At 52.4% G+C, this 21829-nt stretch overlaps 1 protein-coding gene across 3 annotated transcripts in view; it reads right to left on the minus strand.

Moving 5' to 3' along the window:
• The window catches only part of ABCG1 (ATP binding cassette subfamily G member 1), a 65215-nt gene that overhangs the window by 41505 nt on the left and 1881 nt on the right, over positions 1–21829 (minus strand). For 2 of the 3 annotated variants that reach the window (XM_032865285.1, XM_032865286.1), the window contains exons 1-2: positions 10605–10700; positions 4096–4339 (exon numbers count right to left, since the gene is read on the minus strand). In XM_032865285.1, the coding sequence (XP_032721176.1) occupies positions 4096–4339; positions 10605–10646 (286 nt within the window). In that variant the 5' untranslated portion in view covers positions 10647–10700. Of the gene's footprint in view, positions 1–4095; positions 4340–10604; positions 10701–21829 lie in introns of those variants that run through there. The other variant, XM_032865287.1, reaches the window with a different exon arrangement.

Here is a 21829-nt window from a genome sequence, read left to right on the forward strand (position 1 = left end):
CCCACAGGGAGAGAGAGAGGCCAATCAGAATTGGCCCCGAGCTAAGGGGTCCCATGCACGGCTTTAATTCTCCAGACAGAAACGACCCGGGTTTCCTTGGGGAGCACTGCTCTCCAGTACCCCAAGTACTCTCCTTGTTCCTCGTGATGGGTCACATCCTGAGCACAGCACCTGTGTGACCCAGCCCTGAAAGCCATCAAGTGCTATTTAAGTGTGAGACGTCCCTGTCACCTCCCGCAGTGGCACGTTCCCCTGAGAATTTCATGAGGGGGATTCTGTTCTTAATCGGGGGTCCTAAACATTCCCAACATGGTGTCTTCTTTATAGGAACGGAAGCCACTTTCAAAGTAAGTCACAGTGAGGGCGAATTAGGACCTCCGGAGCAGACCGTCCCTACACGTCCCTGACACGGGGGCTTGTGTGTGCCCACGTCCACACTCTTCTAGATCATTTGTCCCATCCACTTGTGCTATGTGAGTACCTTCCTTGGGGGAAAGTAATTACCACATCAGAAGCCGGTGAAATTATCCTTGGGGTGTACTCGTTCTCCCGAGAACACTTCCTTTCACAATTATGTTCTCTACTAGGAATCTATTATATGATCTGGTTTTTCCTCCAAAGACATCATTAATCATATGGTGAAAATGTTACGACAATTGAAAATGTAGAGATGTTTGTTCGATGCCATATTCAGTGCTTGGCAATCGTCCCGCTTAAGGGTTTTAAAGAACCAGCGCCTGACATCTTCCCAATGATGCCACGGATTTGATTTACCTGCCACCTTTCTGGCGAGGATTAGGACGCTCTCTTTAAAACGATCGTGTAGGAGTTTCTAACATTATTCCAATCACATGGCCAAGCTTGGCTACCACATTCTGTGTCGAACTGGGTCCCAGCACCTGGTTCTGGGAGAAGCCGTGGGAGGAAGACGCTGCCCTGGAACATACGGAAGGGCCCAGTGTCTCTGTGATGGGAAGAGAGCTGGAGCAGGAGTCGGACTGCGGGTCCGGCCTTGGCTCTGACCTTGCACCATCACTGTGGTTCCCTGGAGCCGGGCCCTCCAGGAATTCACGTCCCGGAAATGCCAGGGCATCCAGGCCCAGTGTGATTGCTCCGGGGAGCTCGACACGGAAAGCTGAATTTCAAACAACACCCCCCTCCCCACGGGGCGTCTGGGCCGTGCAGTTGGTGACTCTGGGTTTCCGCTCTGGTCGCGATCTGAGGGTCATGAGATCGAGCTGCACGTGGGGCTCCACACTCAACACGGAGCCTGCTTAGACTTTCTTTCTCCCTCTGTCCCTCCCCCCACCCCATGCTTGCTCTTTCTCTCTCTGAAGTAAATAAGCCTTAAAAAAGAAAGTCAGCAAAACGAATGTGCTGAGAGAAGTAAGAGAAAGAGCCCCCGCCCCAAAGGTTGGCTACACGTGGCCTCTCACAGAGGGGATGCCGGACATGTAACGGCCCCAGTGAGAAACAGGCCCGCGGAGTGGCTGGGTTTTACTTCTCAGCTTAGCTGAATCACGGCTGGGCGCCACGGCAATCGCCAACTGCCAGAGGAACAACAGCAGGAAAGGCAGGATCTCACCCCGAGGGCAAAGGAGCGGGACCCCAGGAAGGGGGGGGCTCACCCATGAGAATGTGGTGAACGGGGTGGGAAAGGCAGATTGGCAGGTTCCTGCCCAGGGACCTCCCCTGGGGCAGCCCAGATGACCAGTTCCAAATTTCATGCTTACTTTTATGATTTGTCCTGGGGGGCTCTTAGTCAGGGAGATACGGTCCCCACGTTCCGAGCCTACTGGGAGCTCTGGGTTTCCCTGGCCGCAGCTCGCAGCCTGATATAGCAGCCAACCCGCCAAGCCGCAGGGCCGAGACCCAGTGGGCACCAAGTCTGGAGGGGCAGTGCTGTCTCCCTGAGGCGAGGCATGGGGCATCCGGGTGGGCCTGCTGGCGAGCTCGGGTTCCCAGGCGAGCCCCTCCACTGCTCTGTTTCCTTTCTACTCAGTGAGAAGCATTTCCCACCCTAAATTCATGGGGAGTGGGAAGCCATCTAAATTCTGAATTTCAGGGTACTGAGAACAGAGGAAATGATGGGGCACCCAGCGGGAGGAAGGGCTGGGGAGCAAAGCGGAAACAGGTGCTGAAGCGGGGGGCAGGGAAGGAAGCCAGACATCAGGCCCCTCTGGTTCAGAAGCCAGCAACTGGGACACAGCAGGCCGATGCTGCCCTTCTTCCCCTCTGGCCCCAACCATCTCTGACTCACTGGCAGGTCCCATGGGGCCCACTTCCTGCTCCTCCCCTCCGGAGCCCACACAGGTTACTGTAGGGCAAGCTTCTGTCTGGAGGCCACCGGGCGAGGCTTCCAAGAAGGCGGCTGGGGAGGGGCAGGGGCGGCCCCTCCCTCACTAATAAAGAGGCCGTCACCACTGGCTGACCTGGACAATTAGCGCGACCAGTTCTAACTCGCAGAGAGCATGGGATCCACAAGCCCCTTACTTGAATAGGAAATGCTGTTCTCCATTTCGCAAACCGCGAACACTGGCTGTGTCGCATGTCAAACCGAGATTCTTTCCACCGTTTTCTCGCACCATTTTCTCACCACCTTCACCGTCAGGGACACCCATCCAAACCTCATGGCTGTTTCTGCGGCCACAAATAACAGATGTGCCAACATCTACCTCGGCCCCTCGCAGGCCTGCCACGGTCTCTGTCTAGACCAAACAAGCCAAAGCAACGAGGCCCTCCTAGTGGCTCGGCGAGGTTTTCCCTAAGTTTTTTCGTTCACTGTGGGAAGGAAAAGGCTGTGAGGAAGCCTGTGTTGAAACTTCAACGGGCTCACACGGACGGACCCAACCCTGAGCCCGCCACAGGCTTGCTTTCCTTACAACACTGGCCGGCGAAGCTCTGATAACGCAAGTATCAGATGGCAGCGTGCGGTTGGCCATTGATAAGACTAAGGACATGTTCCTGGTTGTACAAACAGACATGAAGTCATCTGGCAACCCAGGTGGCGAGCAGGTCCCAGGGGCCAGTCCGTCAAAGGTCCAGCACCGGGGTCACAAGGAAGCCGAGGGCGTCCATGCCAACAATCTCAACAGCTTAGCGTCAAGGGAGTAGGAGAACAAAAGGAAAGTAAGAGCAGGAAAAGACAAGAAAATGAACACTAAAAAAGCCTTGGTGGGTCATCCTGGAAAACGAGGAGCGGCACCTGGGTCACTGTCCTTGTTCCAGATTCCTCACAGACGTCCCTGTCCTGGTAAACGGCTCATTAGAACCCACGGGCTGCTGTTCCCGGGGGGACGTGGGACATGCCCTCTCCCAACCGGCCCCCCACCCGCCTGAAGGAGGGTGCAGGATGGGCGCTCGGTGCAGGGGGACACGCGGAGTAAGGTCCACAGGAAGAAACAGGTCAGGCTGGACAAAGAAATGCCAACTCAGGGAAGCATTAACTCTACACACTTCAGAAACCCAGAGCCAGCACAGGAGAACACGCGGGGCCCAAGGAAATTCCAAATAGCGGCCTCGGTTGTCACATCCCGCGAACACGCAGCAAACCGCGGCGAACCCCAGAGCCTCCCGGTCCTCTGTCTTCCTTTCCGCAGCTCATTGGACAATGGTCTATTCATATCCCCTCGTCACCACTCATAATGCAGACGATCGGGTGCCAGAGAGGCCGCGCTAGGTCACCGGCTACTTTGTACCCCTTCAAACTTGGGAGGGAGCCCCTGCCTTCCTTTCCCTCCAAAACAGAAACCATCCCCTCTTGAGAGACCAACATCAAGGGCACCCAGCAAAGAGGGCCGAGCCCACAGGGCAGCCAGCACGCGCGGACGCTGACCGAGAGTCTCTGTCATCGTACCAGGACAGAAGAGCCAGCGGGAATCGGGAGTCCTCTCATCCAGCCTGTTCACGTTAGAGGCGAGGACAAGTCGGCCACAAAGCCATTAAAGAAACTGGCTGCAGCAGCAGGGATGGGAGTGGGAAGGCTCCCGCCTCCTGAATTCCAGACCCCATGGTCCCGCCCACCTGTCGCCTCCCCCCGCAGGCTCCGCCCCCCCGCGGTCCCCCCTCCCACGAGCGCACAGCAGCCCTCCCTACCTTTCTTCCTCCACCACGGTCCTTCAGGGACCGAGTAGGAGAGGTCCTTGAATTCAATGTTCACAGCCGCCCTGCGTGGCAGGGATGAGAAGCGCTGGGCCTCCGTGAGGTTGTTGTCTACCTTCTTCAGATGCCCGTTCAGCAGGTCGGTCTCCGAGGCCTCGGTGTTACCCGAGACCACCTCGTCCACCGAGACGCACACGGACTTGGGCTCGGTCATGGCTGCAGAGTAACTGCTGGCATTCTAGAAGAGATGGGCAGGAAGCACAAGAGAGGTGAGGAGCTCCGCGAAGGGAAGGGCGCCAGGGACTAGCCATGGGGCTCGGGGTCACCGATTACCCAGGGCAACCCTTGGGACGCGACCGCCGGCGCTGACCGGGAGGGGTTGGTCATCTCTTGCTATCACTGCTTCTATTGCATTTATATATATCTATATGCCTAAGGTAGAAGATTAAACTAATCTACCAAAATCTCACTGCGGAATCCTCAGATGGACTCTCGAAGCTATAACAAAGGACTTGCTTGTCTCAAAGAGTCAAACACTGGCTGCGGTGAAAATGATGTATTTACATGAAGTCCATTCATTCAAAGACCGGGTACAGATGCATGGAGCCCCTAAGAAATGTGTAATTGGGAGCGTTTGACTTAAAATGAGCTGTTTTAGTGCCTTCCCGTGGAAGCTCAAGAACATTTCCCAAGAGCCGAGGCTCCACGGGCACCGCTCAGTGGGGCGGGCGTCGGCCTTGTGTCTTCCTGCAAATTTCCCAGTTCACTTCCAGCTCTGCCTCTCACTGTCTCCTCCTCCTAGCGCGGGACGTTGGGAAGGTTGGTTGCTCACTCTCTCTGTTGTACACACGACAAAATGGAGACTCAGACACTCTCTGGAGCTTGCTGCGAGCCCTACAGTCAGGTGAGGGGCAGCACTGATCCCCGAACCGAGTCATTGAAAGAGGAGGTGTTCCTCCTGCTGCAACCGGAGGACCTGACACTGGGTAGCAACGTCGGCTTCTGGAAGCTTTCCTTGGGAGTCAGCACACAGGTATGCCAAGCACCGAAAGTATTTATGCAAAGAAAGGAACATCTTTATCTAAGAGCTTGGCGACCCTGAGCAGATCGATGGGCTTCAGGTACAAAACACAAAGCCACCCTGGAGCAGACAAAGACTGCGTGGTGCTTTTCCTGGCTGTCTCTTGAGTCCAAAGAGAGCGTTGCACAGTGCCAAAGTGAGGGCCTTTGGCACCTCTCCTCCATCCGGTTGAGTACCATATTGGGAGAGCCCATCGATCACCTTTGCCGATGATCCTGGCCCTTCTGCCCGCGGGAGGACTGAGGACATCCTGCTCTCCCCCCACTAGAGCGCCCTCGTTAGGGTCCCTGACTGCACCACTGAAAAGCTGGGGTTATTTCCATCACGGTATTGAAAGCCTCAGAAATCTTGGAGGCCTGGGGCAGCTGGGTGGCTCCTGTGGTTAAATGTCAGACTCTTGATTTCAGCTCAGGTTATGATCTTAGGGTCGCGAGATCAAGCCTCACATCCGGCTCCTCACTCAGCGGGAGTCTGCTTGAGATTCTCTCTCCCTCTGCCTCCGCCCCTCCCCCTCTCTAAAATAATACACAAATACATCTTTAAAAAAAACCTCGGCTGCTCTAAGTTTCCAAGTATTTAGAAGCACACTTCGGGCGAGGGGCGATGTGGGCACACGGATTTCGGGTTCTTGTCATGTTTGAAAATGTTGCTTTGCTGTTTAACTAAAAGACATACGCACACATACACACACACACACACAGCCCTCCCAGGCATCTCCTACCTCTGAAAAGCTTCACCAAATAAAACTTAGCTCACGGACTCTAACATTCTGTGGATAAAAATTCAAGTGCCAAGTAAAACTGAGAAAATTAAGCTCGGTTTGAGGCTGGCACCGAACATGGGAAACATTTCACACGCAAACAGAAGTAGGTTCCTGCGGTCCTGAGGCTGAGGCCGGGAAGGCTTGCGTCTGCCTGGCCGCGGACTCCTCAGGGCCCCTCTGCTCTGCGGTGGGGGTCGGGGGGGGGGTGCTGCGGGACACGGCCTCTGCCGCGGCTCTGCCCACTGCCTTCCATGCTGGGGCCCCTTGAAGGAATGACAGCAGGCCCTGCCCTAGCTCAGCACACACTTGACTTTGGGCACCAGGCAGACACACGCAACACCGCTCCAGCACCTACAGCAGGTGCCGAGCGCCACCCGTCTGCTCCAGGCCTGCCCCCCAAAGCCTGCGCTCCCCGCACTAGCCACCTCCGAGGAAAAGCGAAATGTCTGCTTCCAAACCCACATCTTACAGGCAGCCCCAGCTCCAGCTGTCGGGGGTTCAGCTGGGAGCAGGGAGATCCAGCGGCTCCCCACCAGAGGTGGCTCCCAGGACCTCCACCCTGGCATCCCGGCTGCCACGGCCTGTCCAGATGGTGCCGCACGCTCTCCCTGGCTGCAGCAGGCAGACTCCAAGCCTGTCTCTTCTCTTGCTTACTCACTCGTCCAGGAATGAGAGCCCCCAGCAAAGCCCTGGGGGTCAACAGCCAGCCAGGCAGACAGCAAGCTCCCCACTCAAGGTTGGGGTCCCAGACAAGAATGCTGCGGGCAGTCACAATGCCCTGAGGCCAGAGCCAGAATGAGACCAGGTGGGGTGGGAGGAGGGCACCTGCAAGGGAAGAGCATGTGCAAAGGCTCAGCGGCAGGAGGGAGCAGAACATCCGGATCTGAGGGACATTCAGAGGCTGGAGCTCCGCTTCCGGGTGGTAGGGAAGGAGGGAGGGTGGGAGGGTCAGAGGAAACTGGACACGCATGGGGTCTGCGTGTGAAGCACTTGCAAACCCTGTGAAGGGTTTTGCACTTTATCTAGAAGTCTTGGGAGTGGGCACCAAGGGTTCTGAAATGGAGGTAACGGACCAGAAACTGTAATTACAAACCATCTCCTACGGCGACATGCAGATGGGAGGGTGACGGTGGCCTTAAGCACCTAGTGGAGGTGGGGAGGGAGGCAAGCAGACAGGCCAGTAGGACAAAGCGGGGTGACTAAACCGATCTGGGAGAGAGGGTGGGAGGAGGCAGAGTCAAGGACTCATTATTTAAGTATTGAATAATGCCTCCCACATCCCAGGTGAGTGATCATAGACAACAGTGACTATGGGCCCGACAATGCCCTAGACCCAGGAAACTCTAGGCTGCAGAAGGGATGCCTCTTACTATCTCCACACCACTGGGGGGATTGCCATCTCCCACTCTGTTCAGAATTGGGCTCTAAGACACAGAGAAGGCCTCCTGCCGGAGACCCATGGTTAATGAGTAGCCAAGCCAGGGTCCAGCTCCTGTGGCTTCCCCTCTGCGCCGGCTATCCCGGCCAGTGTCCTTAACAGCACTCGCATGTTGCTTAGCTTTCTAGAGGCAAGTTGTACGTGACCCTGGGTCATGCCAGCTCCTGCCCATTAGAGTAAAAGCCACGAGAAACTGAGGAAACCAGATAATCCCACCACCCTCCCTCAAAAAAAAAAACAGACACCCAAGCAGCGCATACCATTACCCACCTTTCTTCCACGGATATCCAATGACCTTGCCCAATTAATAAAATCATGAAACCTTGGATGATGGGAGGCAGTGGCTGTCATTCTGAAATAGACCAGCTCTCTGGAAACGGATCCGCAGACCAGAGCGGCTGGCAATGTAGGTTACAGCTAGCTTGTCCTCAGCCTCCTGAGCTCATTAAAAATGAAACAAATACATCTTCCCTCCCCATTGGTTCCCTTTCGTTGCACGTCTCCCTATTTTTCCCCAGCATCGGGGATCTTCGACCTCCCCGTCCACACGCAGTTTGTGCCGCATAAGTGGTAAATAATAGTAAATCCATTCATGGGCGTGGAATGCCGAGGAGACCCTATCTGGGATTGCTGCTGCCTGTCGTTCCTGAGAATATTTTCTTGCGTGCTGATTTCACTTGAAATACAAGCATACAGGGATGCCTGTTTTGCTGGGGAGGGTCTCTAACAGGCCCCCAGGCCGCTATGAGGCTGGTTCACGCTATTTACCCAGGGACACGCAATGAGAGATAGAAACTTCTTCCCACAGCTCATGGGGAAGGGAGGCAGAGGAAGAGGAAGATGCAGGCGGCAGGCATTGTCACACGCTTCTCTCTCAGTTCTCTCTCGCATGTGTCGCGGCTGGGCTTGGTGCCCACCTAGACCAGTGGACCCTTCAATTGGAGGGCAGGTCCCTGCCAGGTACCCCGGGCACCTGAGAGGAAAATGCTAGCCAGGAATCTTCAAGGCTACTACCATGGGGGAAATAATCCACATGTCACACCCTTAACTAAGCCAAAGGCAGGTACACCGTGTGTGGTCACCTAGACTGAAGACTTCATCACCACTGAACCCCACTTCAATCAGCCCCGAACACCACCACCCTGCTGGGACCTCGTGCCTGCCCCTCCCAGCCCAGCGAAAGGCCAGGAGCTTCGAGCAACTTCCAAGTCAGCTCTTCCAGACTCACACCTGGCACAGTCGGCCCCAGGTGGGACCCCAGAGCAGGGGGTGAGGGAAGGCTCAGGACGCTGGGGCTCTCTCAGGGGCTCTTTGTTTACGACTTGGGTAGAATGTTTTAAACTAAAAAAAAAAAAAAAAGGTACAAGATTTTTGAGGAGGAAAATGGTTTTTCAAACAAAACAATGTTCTCTGAAGAAATAAGCCCAGTGGTTAGTGTCTCCATGTGAGCACAGAACAGTGGGGTCCTGGGTCTGCCTCAAACTAGAACATAGCACTAAAAAATCCTGACATGAAAAAAAATCTATACCTTAAAACATTCCGATTCGTTGTTTTTTCACATGTATAAGCCACTTTTGCAGCCTTGAAAGGACTTCAAGAGTTACCTGGCACCTAAAAGGTCTGAAACCTTCCTTACCTACAGCTACCCTAATAACCTCCCGAATTTTCCATTATCAGCATAATTTAGGAATCCCAGAGCTATGCACAAATGTAAAAGGAAGAATGGCCAGGCGTTACCCGAACCTTGGACCAGATAAAAGCAAATGTCAGGAGGAGGGGCTGCCTTTCCTGTGGTTCCATCCCCCACCTCCTGCTTGAGAAGACAAGTAAGGAAGGCAAGGCAAGCCCACAGAGGGGACCTGGTCGGCGAGTCCCCCTTCCCCCGCCCCCGCCCCGCCCCTGCTCCACCAACGTCCCAAGCACGCCTGCAGCCCCATTCTATCGGTTTACACAAAATCATTATATAATGCGCCGGCGACGCTCGGTATGTGTTCTACGGTAACCTGTTTGGAGGCCTGGGATGCGGTGGTGAGAGAGCGCATGCGCACACAGGCAGCTACGCTTTTTTTTCCTTGGGCTCAAGGCAAGAGGTAACTGTCGGTCAAACCCTGCCGAGCCCTGCTGACTTCAAACACAGGATGCTAAAAATGAAATAAGGCGAGGGGTGGGGGTGAAACCCCGGTGCGTGCTGCGCGCTGTGGGCTCCCAGCCTATGGGGAGTAATTAGCAGGATAGTAAATCCATAGGCAGACGACGGAGAGAGGGCTGGAAAGGGAGGGCGAGGTGGGCTGGGATTCGGAATACTTCCTATTTGTACTTTAGATGACCCGAGATCGAGTCCGTTAAGTGCCGAACTGCAAGGTCGGGGCGCTAGGCAGAAAAATAAAAGGCCCCAGGATGGATGGGTCGGCGGCTAGTGTGTTGTTTTGGGTATTTTGGGTTGTTTTTTTCCTAATGTGAGTTTATGGAAGAGCTCTAAGAAAGGGGCAAGAGTAGACTTTGGACCATCCCTGGGACAAGCCGTGACGTCACTGTGTCTCGAACTCATCTGCCGGCGCCCGGGGGTCCTCTACGGATCTGGCACCCTCGGGAGCGGGAGACCCGCGTCCCTGTCCCCACCCCGGTCTCTGTCCAGGGTGCGGAAAAGGTGGCCTGCAGGTATCCAGGCTGGTCCCTGGGCTGCCTCCCCGGAATCGGCCGCCTCCTCCCCAGCAGGTCCGGGAGAGGTTGTTGTCCCCCGGGGAGCGCCAGGGGCAGAGCAGGCTCCGGTTCTCGGGGAGCAGCTCCCTCTTTTGTTCCCCCAGACCGTGCCCGGCGCTCCGGAGGGTGGCGCGAGAAGTGCCGGTTCCCGAGCCCCGGCCGCGCGCGCCGGAAGGGAGGACCCCCGCCCCTTCGCTCCGACCCAAGCTGCCACCCTTCCCAGTGCGCTCGGGAACCCGGCCCCAGGACCCTACCCGGAGGAGGCCGAGGGGGGCCAATCGGTGCACTTTTGGGGCTGCTGGCCGCCCCCGGCACGCTCCTGGCCCCTCCGCCTGCCCCGCGGCCCCTGAGGGCGCAAGGAGCACCCCGCGGCTCCAGGTGGTCAGGGCTGGCAGTCGGAGCCGGGCTTCTCCTCGGGGACCCAGGGGCGGCCGCCAGGGTGAGGGTGCGGGTCTTTGTGCGTTCCTGGCTCTGCCGGAGAACGGAAGCAAGCCCCGAGGGCGGAGGATGCGCTCACTCACCATGGCGGTGCCGACCGAGAAAGCGGCCATCAGACAGGCCATGCCCTGGGGGCGGCGGGCACGGGCGGCGGCGGCGGCGGCGGGCACGGGCGGCGGGCACGAGGCTGCGCTCGCTCCAGGCTGGGCCGCTGCGCCCCGCGCCGGCTCGGGCTCCGGCTGCCGCTGGGGCTCCTCGGCCCCGCCCCGCCGCGCCGGCCCCGCCCATGCCCCGCCCACGCAGCCGCGATTGGCCGTTGCGCAGGGCGGGGCGGAGCCGGCAGGTGCGCGTGCTCTTGTTTTGCTCCCGCGGAAGTGCCGGCTGCGGGCGGGGCAGGTGCGGCGGGTCCTCCGCAGCCCCGGATCCCCCACAGCCCCGGATCGCCCCGCGCCCACTCGAGGCGGGTGGACCAGCCGCCCTGAGCGCCCGACCGACAGCGGGGTCTCCCTCCAGGACCGCCGCCCCCAAGCCCGCGCGGCTGTGTGCGTGGTGCGGGGGTGGGGGGGTCGTCAGGGAGATTGGAAGGGGAGGAGGCCGGGTCTTTTCTTTTCTTTTCTCCCAGGTGGGAGCGTGAGGACTAAAGACGACGACTGGCTTCTCCAACGCCCGCCCCACCACAGCTCCCTATCTGGGATGACCCCCCCCCCCACACACACACACACGCACGCACTGAGTGCAAACACTCCTTCCTGCAGCACTGTCGTGGCCAGAGGCAGGACTAAAGGCTGGGTAACAAAGGGACGCTGGGTGACGGTGCCCAGGCCTCTGTCCTGCCCCCCCACCCCAATAAAATAAAGGCTTGTTTCCAGGGCGGGGCTCAGGACCTGGCCCACCGCCGTGTTCGGGTAACAGCATAAGGAATAGACCTCCAGACACCCTCTCATTTGGCCCCAGCCTGGAATATCAGATGGCCTGGCGTCTTCTAAAGCCCTTATTATATGTAAGTGGGAGCATTTCCTGGTAACCATGGTGACAAGACATTCTTACTCCCAATCTCAGAGGCCAGCGCCTTTGTTCAGTGGTTTGCATGTTGGGACCGCAGGTAGGAACGCATCTTCCCTCACCTCCAGCACACCTGGCAGGTGGATGTCACACCCAGAGGTCTGACAAGCATAGCCAACTTCTCTCAACCCAAAGGAGGGAAAGGAGGTACGATGTCGAGTTCAGGGGGAGGAGGGCCCTGCTTTTGTCTGACTAGTTGCCCTGGGAGATCAACGCATTACCTCTATGCTGTCTTTGGCCGAGAGGAAGGAAACATGACCACCGTATTTTCAGGGGCTGCTCTGTGCACCCAGCCCAGCAGGCTGTGTATTGCCTTCAGTGTACAGGGAAGCCAGAAAACCACAAAGGTGCTGGAAAGAGGATTCAAATCCCCAAACCTTCTGGGGAGAGATGAGGCCAAAATGCAGAGAGAAAGGTGCCTCACTTCTGGGGTCCAGGGCTGGTGGCTTGTCCTGCAGCCCGCCGCCTGCTCCAGGAGCAGACAGGACAAGAAGCAGTAAGAGGAAGACGCAGAACACAGCAGGGGAGAGTTTTGCCACAAGCATTTGTCTGGACGCTGCCCAGTTATGTGATCGCGGCAGGAGATGTGACATCGTAGCCTTATGGCGCTGGCCTCTGTTTTCTGTCCACTGTCAACTCTCCTCACTCCCACGTACGAGTGCAGAATTTCCCTCTGGAAACCTCCCAACCCCACACCCCACCCTGTTCTGTATGGTGTGATTTATGGCAACGGTTGATCAGGAACTAGAGGTGGAAGGCAATGCCTGTTGGGCTTCTGGGGATGGCCAGGGGGACAATGTGTAGATCCTCAGTGTGAAGCTAGAGAGGGAAGACAGTGGGAAAGGGAGTCCTTGTTGGCACAGCACAAGCTGCTGGGTTTTCCATTATAGGTGCTGAAAGACTCCTTACTTATACATCTGTACGCTGGATAGTAAGACTCTCAGTCGTGTGGGAAATAGTGCATGTCTAGCACTTTCCACCATGCATGACACCTAGCAAGCAAGCCTCCCTGGTATCATCCATCTTGTGCCAACTTAGGGAATAAGGAAGCAGTAGAATAAGTTGGACCTGCGACATTTGTATGGACACTCCTGGTTGCAAGTAACAGAAGCCCAATCCCAGCTGGCTTATGCTGAGGGGCAATGCATTGTCAGGTAACAGAGAGGTTCAGGGTATGCTGGTTTCAAGCCTGCCAGGACCAAGGACCCATAGTGTCCTCATCTCTTGGTCTCCGGCTATTTCCATGCCTCTACTTTCCATGGGCTGGCTTCCCCCTCAGCAAGGCTGTCTCTGGAAAGCACAGCCACTCCAGGCTTGCCCCCTATTAGCCAGTAGCCAGTCACTGTCCCCCACTGGGGTGGCATTGCCAAGCACGGATCAGCTGGGCCAACTAGGCCAAAGGGAAGAGCAGCCCCACTGGAACCATGCAGAAAGACTGGGACATGGGTGCTTCACAAGGTCATCTAGGGGCACTCTGAGCAGAAGTGTATGTGCAGAGCAGGCAAACATAAGAGGAGCTCATCAAAGGACTGTGCAGTACAGATCCCAAAACCGACAGAGATTTCTGCTAAGACATCAAGTCACAGAGCCAGGCAGGCCCTCCGTCCCACAGCAGGCCTTGAGTTATTCAACCTAGATGCCCTATTTCTCTCTAGACCTTCACCTCTCTGGACCAAACACCCCAGAAAAACCCCTCTCCCCAATATTGCTTCTTAGACCATGTGCCTTCTTCCTGCTTACCTTTCTCTGCATGGGTCCTATTCGACTCAGTGTCCCTTGTGAACCTTGGGGGCCCCACTTACCACCTATTCAAGGCACTCCCTCCCCTCGCTGAGGAGACAGTGACCCCAGGCTCTACTCAGACTGCCGGTAAGGACAAGCTTCCCAGCTGCAGAACCGGCCACCTGATATCCCAGGACAAGCAGGTCAGTGGACTCCACCACTGGGGACTGATTTCACTTTCCTTATAATTATGTCATTCCAGTTGCCTGGTTTGCCCTTTATCCCCTAAATTCCATTTGAAGGACTGTCCGTTTTATCTCTGCCAGACTTGCAGCCACTGAGGCTGGGAAATGGCAGGGCAATGGGGGCACCCCGGGCACCCGTCTCGGTTGCAAGGGTTCTGCTCTTGGTGTCCATTGAAGGAGTAAAGGGAGGGATGGGTAGGTCAGACATCCAGATGGGTTCGCTGTGGGCCTGGGGACTGACACGAGGCACGGGCTGCAAGGGGGTGAGGCTGGGCTTGCTGTCTTAGACTGCCCCACCCCTGCAGGTCCCAAGCTCGAGATCCCTCCAGAGAAACCTTCAAGAACACCCTGTGGCTTCCCAGCCTCCCTTATCCCAGCTGACTAGGAAGAAATATAATGAATATATTCTTTATTAAGAGAATCTTTTTCGTATTTTGGTAATTTGGCTCTGAACAGTTTTGACCTTGAGCCTTCTTTGATGACAGGGGGCTGACTGCATTCACCTCAGTGACCCCATCAACTGACTTTCTTCTGCTCAACTACAGAACGACACCAACCTGAACTTCATTTACTAGGACCTATGACTTTCGCCCCACGTTCAGAGGACACTCAGAGATTGTCTGCTCGGGGGGCGCCCAGGTGGCTCAGGCTGTTGAGTGTCGGACTCTTGGTTTCAGCTCAGGTCATGATCTTGTGGTCCTGGGCTCAAGCCCCATGTTGGGCTCAGAGTCTGCTTAAGATTCTCTCTCTCCCTCTCCTTCTGCCTCTCCCCCCACTCACACGTGTGCCCCCCCCCCAATAAATAAATAAATAAATCTTAAAAAAAAATTTTTTTGCCTCCTCTGCCCAAAGCTGATCTCCACATTGGAACACAGGCTGGGGATGGCTGGGTGTAAAGCGGAGAAAAACCGTGCCCTAAAGTACCATCAGGAAGTAATGGGGAGAGATGGGAAAGCTGCAGTTCTCATCTAGATTGGGTATGTTTCTTTTTTTTTCCCTCTTAATTATTAAAGACTTTATTTATTTATTTGAAAGACAGTGAGCAAGCAAGGGTAGAGGGGGAGGGAGAAGCAGACTCCCCACTGACCAGGGATCCCCCAATGTGGGGCTCAATCCCAGGACCCTGAGATCATGACCTGAGCGGAAGGCAGGCGCTTAATCCACTGAGCCCGCCAGGCGCCCGTGGATTGGGTATGTTTCTAACTCATTCTGTGAGCTTCACACTTTAGGGGTCATTCTTTCCCTAAAGCTGGAGGAGGCCTTGCTATGTGGTTTAGGGGAGGTACCAAATGGGGACAACGGGCCTCCTGGTCTTGGGTGGCCCTGCCTCTTTTGGAGCCAATCCATCAGGCCGTTCCCAGGACATTCGAGACCCCACTGTAGAAAAGTGCCCGCTCCACCCGTATTCTGCCAGGGGAACATCTCCCTCACTTGACATATCACCATTTCATGGAGGAAAACGAGAAGCTCAAGAAGGCTGGTCCCCCTGGCCCATCTCCATACCCCCTTCCACCACATCAAGGGCTGCACAGTGACCGTGAGATTGCTTTCCCCAAATCCTCCGGGAAACTCGATTCTGGAGGGGATGGTGTAGGAGGTGTTCACTTGCTCGCTTTCCACCACCTGAAGCTTTGGCTCTGAAGGTAAATGTTTTCCGACAAATAAAAGCACAATGTTGGTGCTGCACCAGGCAGCGGGGAAGGGGGCTCGTCCCTTCTCTTGGCAGACGGGGGGGGGGGGGGGATTTGACAGGGACTCCTGGAGCTGGGCCAGCGGGGATGAACCCCACCCCTGCTGTATCCCACGTTTAGGACCGTATTCAGCAGGGGTGCCTTCCTGGAGGCGTCCCTGTGGGAGACCTGCACTGGGCCAGAGATCTCCCTCAGCTCGTGGCCCTGATTTGGGGGCTTCTCTGATCCTTTTCCTGCCATGTTAACAGAGAATTGGGGCCACTGGGCCTTTTCTACCTCCGTTGCCATAAAAGCCAATGCCTCCACTTAAAAAAAAAAAAAAAAGGAAGAGAGTGAAAGAATGAGGGAGAGAAAAGAAGAATTTGGATGAGTGAGAGAGAAGGAGAAAGAGAGGGAAGGCAGGAGGGGTGGGGAGGCAGGGAAGAAAGAAAGAATATTCGGAGGTAGGGGCGAATGCAGAGGACAACTGTGTCCCAGCCCTTGTGGGTAGAGATGGGAAAAGGCAGCGGACACAGTGTATCAGGGAGGGTGGCAGCCTAAGGCTGGGTCTGAGTACCAAATGGAAACTCTCTGTAGGCTGGTTCATTTTAAAGAAACATTGTTTTCACCTCCATGGTTTGCTGGATTCCTGCTCCGCTGGCCCTCCTGCCCCCTGTCATGTTCTGTCTGCAGCATCCCAACTCCAAAGGGGACCCCTCCCTCCTCACCTTCAGGAGGTGGGGGCAGAGGAGGGGCGGCAGGTGCATGCAGGGTGGAGGTAGGGAGAGGGGGAGCACCAAAGATGGAAAGATGAGGTTAGTGAGGGATGTTTTCAGGGAAAGAAAAATGCAAGACAATACTCATAAGCTAAGTTAGGAAAAAGTTAGTGTTGCAATGATTCCTGTTTTCTTCCATTAGCACAGAGCAGAGAGTGGCATGAAAGTTCTAGGAAACAATTTCCACAAATGAAGAAAGAGGAAGTACCATCTGCCAATGAAATGACCTCCAAAACTGAAGACCAGGACTGAAGTCTAAGGGACAGACACCGGAAAATTACTGGACGCCACCTCCCACACAGAAATAAAAGCCTCCCACCATTCCCATTCAAGGGCCCAGTTGGGAAAAAAAACTGGTAGTTTGGGGGATGCACCCCACTTTTCCTCTGCAGAGCTGCTCTGCCCTAACTGCCTGTGATCAATCCTAATATGCAAGCCCCACCCAGAACCAGTCAGAACATTCCATCCCCAAGGCAACTGTGTTTGTCCTGGAGAGGATCTACCAGCCTGGGGGGAGGGGGCGCATCAGAGTTCTCCCTGGGACTTACCAGGGCCCTGAGAAGGAGAGGCTTTCCTTTCCTTTGGGGGTTGACAGCCCCATACGGTGGCCACCTTCCCTGCCTGCGGAGAGCAGCCAGCTGGGAAGGGAGACCACGGAGACACAGAGGCTGTGCGGTATGGTGGGAAGCGCTCGGCCTCTGAAACAAGCTTGTGCCTCCCGGTACCTCCATGACTGCAGCTATAGAGTGACTGACAGCTGTGCCCATCTCAGGGTCATTGGGAGGATTGAATGAGTCAATTTTGTGATAATCATGTCTGGCTCACCGTGTGCGTCTTGTACGCAAATGTTGGTCACCCTCATTATGAGAACCAGTACTCTCTCTCTGACCTTAAATGAGCATAAATCAGGTTTCCGTCCCTGGCAGCCTAAAAATCCTGATTAGGACAAACAGGCTGTTAAAAGTCAGGGCCCCTATGCCAGTTTATGGGGAAACCCTCATAAATAGTTTATAGGTGAACCCCATAGTGCTTCGTTGCCTTGGTCTCTGTTCATCTGGGCACTTGCCTTATCTCCCTCAGGAAATCATAAATCCCAGTGTCTCTGGAATGTATCTTTGCCTCCAACATCATTCTTAGCATGTCTTCTAGCCAGAGTAGGCGCTTGATAAATACCAAGAGTTATGTTGAATAACCTCCGATGTTGCGGAAAGTACTGAACCATGCATGATCCCATGGGATACTCAGGATACCCCTGCAGGCAAAGGGGGGCAGATGCCATCACTGGATCACATGTGAATCCAACCCCAGCCCCAGGTCCATGACAGGCCACGTTTTACTTTACTTAGCAGTCAAATAATGTGTCCCTGGTCCCTGGAAGGCAGTGTCTCCATGCCATGCCAGCTCAGGCACAGATCTATTCCTTCTGGCTCCAAAGACCACAGCTCAAGCCCTGTGTGTACAGTGCCCTGAAGCCCTCTTGCCTCCCTGAGATGCCTGAGCTCTCCTGTAGTCTGAAAACCCTACCCTTCCCCTTTCCCAGGCCTGGGACATTCACCCTGAGTCTCCTGCCTTTCTTCTCCAGGTCTCCAACTCCCCTTCTCCTACCTCCCCAGGAAGATCTGGGCAATCACCTACTTAAGCTTGGGCTTTTGAAAGCAAAAATTTGGTTGAGGGAGATTATCTTCTGTATGTTTGGAAACTTCTAGGCAGGGCACTGCAACTCAAAAGTCCCCAAGGCAGAAGAAAAACAATTTAATTAAAAAAAAAAAAAGACTTGGCTACTTTTTAAGGGAGGGGAGGGGGAAATGAGCTACAGTAAGGAACTTAGCCTCAGAAATGATCTCAGGAAATGATCTTGGCACTTGGAAGTAAGGAGATTGAGATTCCTTAAGGTTTGAAAAGTCCCAAGTCTCCTGACTCCTGCTAAGCATCCCTTGCGTTTGAACATCACAGCTCTCTCAAATAGGGACAGAGATCTCAAGAAGCCCATACACAATCTGTTAAAAATCACAAGCAGGCTAGTGGGGAGATGGAGAGATATGCTTTTCTCTCTTCCCCCCACCTGAGCACCACTAAAAACACTGGACATTGTGCAAAGCACGTGAGGAGAACCTAAAAAGTGGGGAGCACAAGCCAGATGGCCCAGGGACCTTGGGACCCAATGAACCACACTGTGGTGAGGTCCCTGGGTTTTCTTTGTGCCTCATATAACCTAGACTTTCATTTGAAGAAACCAACAACCTGAAAATGCTCAGGGACACAAACAAAGCAAGTCCCAACAAAAGGCTACTCTCTCTGGCTAAAAGAACAGAAAAGGGGCACCCTAGAAATATAGAAATTTTTTAGACAATTGGTGCTCTACTTCAGTCAAACACCACACCCCACCTACACTAATAAAGGTGAGTGGGGAGCCTAGGTTTCCACCTCTTCAGGCAGCAAGCACCCAAAACTGCCCCCATCCCTCATCAAAATGGTGTCAAAGAAGACCATATACAGAGGCTGGAACCAAGCCCACCAGGCGGTCATGAGGAACCCGTCCTTCCCTCACTGGAGTGGTGGCAGAAGAGACTCAGCAGATTTAGGACTTTTACCACCACACAGTGTTAACAAGGACATTACACGCTCCCCAAATCATGGTGTCAGTGGAGATCAAGTAGGGAGCAATAATAAGGTCTCCTACTTCTCCTGGCCAGGGAGGTGTGGGTGGTGGCCAACCCTTCCAGCAGAAATGAGGAGCTCCTCCCTTGGATGTCAGCAAACAGGGAACCTGGACTTCTACCCTCACCTGGCAGTAAGGAGGCAGTGCCCTCCCACTTCTCCTACCTGAGTGATGTCAGAGGAAGTCAGCTAAACAGAAAGCTTAAATGAGATCCAAAGTCTCATAACATAATACCAAAAGTATTTAGGTTTCCATCAAAAGTCTTTCATTGGGGCACCTGGGTAGCTCAGTGGGTTAAAGCCTCTGCCTTCAGCTCGGGTCATGATCCCAGGGTCCGGGGATCAAGCCCCACATCGGGCTCTCTGCTCAGCAGCGAGCCTGCTTCCTCCTCTCTCTCTGCCTGCCTCTCTGCCTGCTTGTGATCTCTCTCTCTCTGTCAAATAAATAAATAAAATCTTAAAAAAAAAAAGTCTTTCATTATCCAAGAACCAAGAAATCCACAATTCAAAAAAGTAATCAGTAGATGCTAATACCAAGATGACAAAAATGTTATAATCACCTAACAAAGATTGAAAAGCAGCCACTATCAAAATGCTTCAGTGAACAATTACAAACACACTTGAAACAAATGAAAAGACAGAAACTCCCAACAAAGGAGTAAAAGATACCCCCCCAAAAAAGGAATTTTAGAACTAAAAAATGTGATACCTAAATTGGAAAACTCAGCAGATGGGCTCAACAGCAGAATGGAGAGCAGAAGGGAAAGAATCAATGAATGGACAAAAGAATAACAGAATTACCCAGTCTGGACAACAGAGAGAATAGAGGTTGTACGAAACATGAGCAGAAGCTAAGGGACATATAGGACTATAACAGAAGATCTAATGGCAAATCGATAGTTCCAGAAGGGTGATTAGAGCTTGAAAATTCTCAAAGAGAGGTGCCTGGGTGGCTCAGTCCATTGAGCATATGAATCTTGGCTTTGGCTCAGGCCATGATCTTGGGGTCATGAGACTGAGCCCTGGGACAGGCTCCACACTCAGTGTAGAGTCTGCTTGAGATTCTCTCTCTCCTTCCTCCTCTCCTCCTCCCCCTACTCATGCATGCTCTCTCTTATTAAAAAAAAAAAAAAGGTCTTTAAGAGAAAAGAAAATTCTCAAAGAAATAATAGCTAAAACTCCCCAAATTTGGCAAAAGACAGAAACCTCCAAATTCAAAGGATTCAAGAAGTTGAGTAACTCCACATAGGGTAAATCCAAAAAAATCTACAATAACACACATCATAGTCAAACTTCTGGTACTAAAGGCAAAGATCCAGAAAGCAGTGAAAGAGGCATGACATCTTACTAGAAAAGAAAAAGCAATTCAAATTATAGCAGATTTCTCATTGAAAACAGCAGTGGTCAGAAAGAATTGGTACACTTTTCACTTGCTGAAAGGAAAGAACTAACAAGCAGGATTCTTATTTCCAGGAAAAATATCCAAGAATGAGAGGGAAATCAAGACACATTTAAGAAAATTTGTTACCAGGAGACCTATCCTGAAAGAATGGCTGAAGGAAGTTCTCTAAAACATAAAGAAAATGGGAAAAGAGGGAAATGTTATTGTATCAAAAGAGAGAACACTGTAAGCAAAAATATGAGTAAACAAAATAAACTTTTCCTTCTGCTATTGAGTTTTTCAAATTGTGTTTGAAGGTTAAAGCAAATTGTAATATTGTCTGATGTGCTTCTAAATGTGTGTGAAGTAAATGTTTAAGACAATTATATTATAAACAGAGGAGGGTAAAGAGATGTAAAGGGAGGCAATATTTGTACATGTCACTCCAACTTATAAAACATGACACAAAAACTGGTGTCATGTATATGTAATGTAATACCCAGAGAAACCACTAAAAAAGGCAATACAAAGAGATACTGTCAAAAACATAGAGAAGTCAAAAAAGCAATTCTTAAAAATGTTCAAGTGACTCCTAGGCAGGGAGGAAGAGGAAAACAGGTAAAGGAAAAACTGAGAACACAGAAAATAAAAAAAATAAAATGCATGCTTAAACCCAACATGTCAATACTTATTAAATGTAAATGAACCAAACAACAGAACTACAAACTATGGGAAGCAGAACTTGATAGAACCAAAAGAGAAATAGATAAATTCATAATTACAGTTGGATACTTCATTGCTTCTCTCAACAACCGCTAGAACTAGACAGAAAATTTAGCAAGAATATAGAACCCAACAGCACCACTGACCAACAGGACCCAATTAGTATTTATAGAACACTCCACTCCAGCCAATGACAGAAGAATACACATTCTTCTCAAATGTTCATGGAACAGGTACTACCATAGATCATATCCTGGGCCATTGAACAAACCTCCACAAATTTAAATCAAATTTAAAGAACTGAAATTACACAGAGTGTGTTCTTTGACCCAAATGGAGTCAAAATAGAAATCAATAAAAGAAAGATAATAGGAAAATCTCCAAACACCTGGAATCTAAGCAACATGCTTCCAAATAATCCCTGAACCCTTGGATCTTAATGACAAACAAAATACAGTTAACTGGATTAAAATAAAAGTACACATGTGAGAGCTAAATGCTAAAATCATACAATGATTTACAATGATTTACAATGCTAAAATCATATAAATTAAAAATCAGGAAAAGTCTCATTCATAATCTAATCTAATCACCTCAAGAATATAGAAAAAAAAAAGAACAAAATAAACCAAAATAAAGGAAATAATAAAGACAAGAAATCAATGAAATTAAAAGTAGAAGAATAAAGAAAGTCAATGGAACACAAAGCTTGACTGATCATTTAGAAATGATGATTAAAATTGAAAAATCCCCCAACATGTCTGACAAAGGAAAAACACGGAAGACTCAAATTACCAATATTAGAGATGGAGCAGGAGATATCATTACAGATCCCACAGACATCCAAAGGACAATGAGTCAACACTACAAACAACTCTGCACATTTAAATTGGACAATCCAGATGAAATGAACGAATTCCTCAAAAGCACAAATTACAACAACTCACTGAATATAAAACAGGTTATTTGAATAGCCATATAACTACAAAGGAAACTGAATTAATCATTTTAAAACTGAAAAAGAGAAGGAAGGAAGGAAGGAAGGAAGGAAGGAAGGAAGGAAGGAAGGAA

Source organism: Lontra canadensis, unplaced genomic scaffold, assembly GCF_010015895.1.
Source record: "Lontra canadensis isolate GAN:19392208 unplaced genomic scaffold, GSC_riverotter_1.0 scaffold29, whole genome shotgun sequence".
NCBI classification, from domain to species: Eukaryota; Metazoa; Chordata; class Mammalia; order Carnivora; family Mustelidae; genus Lontra; species Lontra canadensis.